The sequence below is a fragment of the Leucopleurus acutus genome (genome assembly GCF_964270905.1).
Source record: "Leucopleurus acutus genome assembly, chromosome: 1".
NCBI classification, from domain to species: Eukaryota; Metazoa; Chordata; class Mammalia; order Artiodactyla; family Delphinidae; genus Leucopleurus; species Leucopleurus acutus.
The window spans coordinates 52,935,994-52,937,686 of record NC_139142.1 but is presented as its reverse complement, the minus strand read 5'-3'; the positions used below and the strand labels follow the sequence as shown (position 1 = coordinate 52,937,686).

At 42.4% G+C, this 1,693-nt stretch overlaps 1 protein-coding gene across 1 annotated transcript; it reads right to left on the bottom strand.

Annotated features, from left to right (window-relative positions):
• Positions 1-615: 615 nt before the first annotated feature.
• RPL10L (ribosomal protein L10 like) lies at positions 616-1,341 on the bottom strand (the record flags this gene model as incomplete). Its single annotated transcript, XM_082855770.1, has 1 exon — positions 616-1,341. One exon carries the CDS (start codon positions 1,339-1,341, stop codon positions 616-618), a length of 726 nt encoding a protein of 241 aa, XP_082711896.1.
• Positions 1,342-1,693: the final 352 nt, after the last annotated feature.

Sequence of the window (1,693 nt, the reverse complement as noted above, 5' to 3'; positions counted from 1 at the left end):
TAAGGCTTGTCTGGGGAAACCTTTGGCAGTGATCCCCAATTGTCCTAAGGCTGATAATTGGAGGTGACAGGTAATTCTAAAAACAATGTGCAGAAATGTATAAGGGAAACGTAAGCAACAAGTTTAAGAATAGACTTTTTAGTTTCAAAGAGATTGTAATTGAAATATGACTAATGCCTACCATTATTTTCATCCCAATTGTTTATTTTCTATAAAAAATAAGAATTTTTTCTGTAAATCTCAGATTCTTCTCTATTTTTTATTCAAGGCAATGACAGCTATATAACTTATGACTTCTCTACAAACAAAACTTTTGACATATTTTCCTAGATTCTCTAAGTTAAAAGTGTGGGTTAGAATTGCAACAGCTTTCTGTATAAATGGCATACAAATTGTTTCACTCTCACTTGAAATGAAATTATCATTTGTCATTAAAACTCTTTCTGGTAATGTTAACACAAAATATTATTTCTCTATTAGTCTATATTCTAAAAATTGGATATTTTTAAACTATAAAAAAATTAAGAAATAATTCTTTTTTTACCATAAGTAAAATTTATTGGTGAGCAAAAGTCAGACCAGCATGGTCAAAATTGCCAGTGCTGTCAAAAGACCTCACGAGTGCAGAGCTCGCCACTTATCCAGAGGGCCACGGCTGGGGATGTATTTGACTCCACAACCATCCGGGATGAGGCACTTCTTAGCCACTTTGTCTTCAAATTCATCAGCATCAAACTTGGTAAAGTCCCATTTCTTGGAGATATGAATCTTCTGGCGCCCAGGGAACTTGAACTTGGCCCTGCATAAGGCTTCAATCACATGTTCCTTGTTCTGAAGCTTGGTGCGGATGGACATGATGACTTGACCAACGTGGACTCTGGCCACTGTACCCTGGGGTTTTCCAAAGGCACCTCGCATACCTGTCTGGAGTCTGTCAGCCCCAGCACAGGACAACACCTTGTTGATGCGGATAACATGTAATGGATGGAGTCGCACTCGGATGTGAAAGCCATCTTTGCCACAACTTTTCACCATGTACTTGTTGGCACAAATTCGGGCGGCCTCCAGGGATTCAGAAGAGAGCTGCTCATACTCATCAGACACTATGTGTCCACAGAGTGGGAACTCATCCACTTTTGCCTTCTTCCGACCCAGGTCAAAGATACGGATCTTGGCATCAGGGACACCTCGGCAAAAGCGAGACTTTGGATACGGCTTATTCTTGCAATACCGGTAACAATGAGCGGGGCGTCGGCCCATGGCGACAACAGGTATCTCTGAGGCACGTCGAAGAGAAAAGAAGCGGTTGCTTCCACACCTGCGCATGCGCCTCATATACATTGCCCATCTTCCCGCGCAGGAACCATAGAGGACTTGAGGACACTCTTTCACAACGTCCCCATCATAGATGCAGTGACACTCTACGCATGCGTTTGGGGGATTTGGAACATGCGCAGGATGGAAAGGCGGTTGCGTATATTGGCCTGCGGGCATCCAAGTAGAGAATTGGACCTTGCTGCAGCATCGCAGTATCTCGTTTCCTTCCGGCTTTCCCTCTCTGGCATAGAACTTCTGCCCTAAGGTTTGTCTTAACTATAAAAGATGTATTTTCCTATAATTTGAATGAGTAATGTCTCTCCAGCTAGTCGTACTTTGTGTCTGGTTTGTCTAAATAATCCATTTGCCGGAGCTT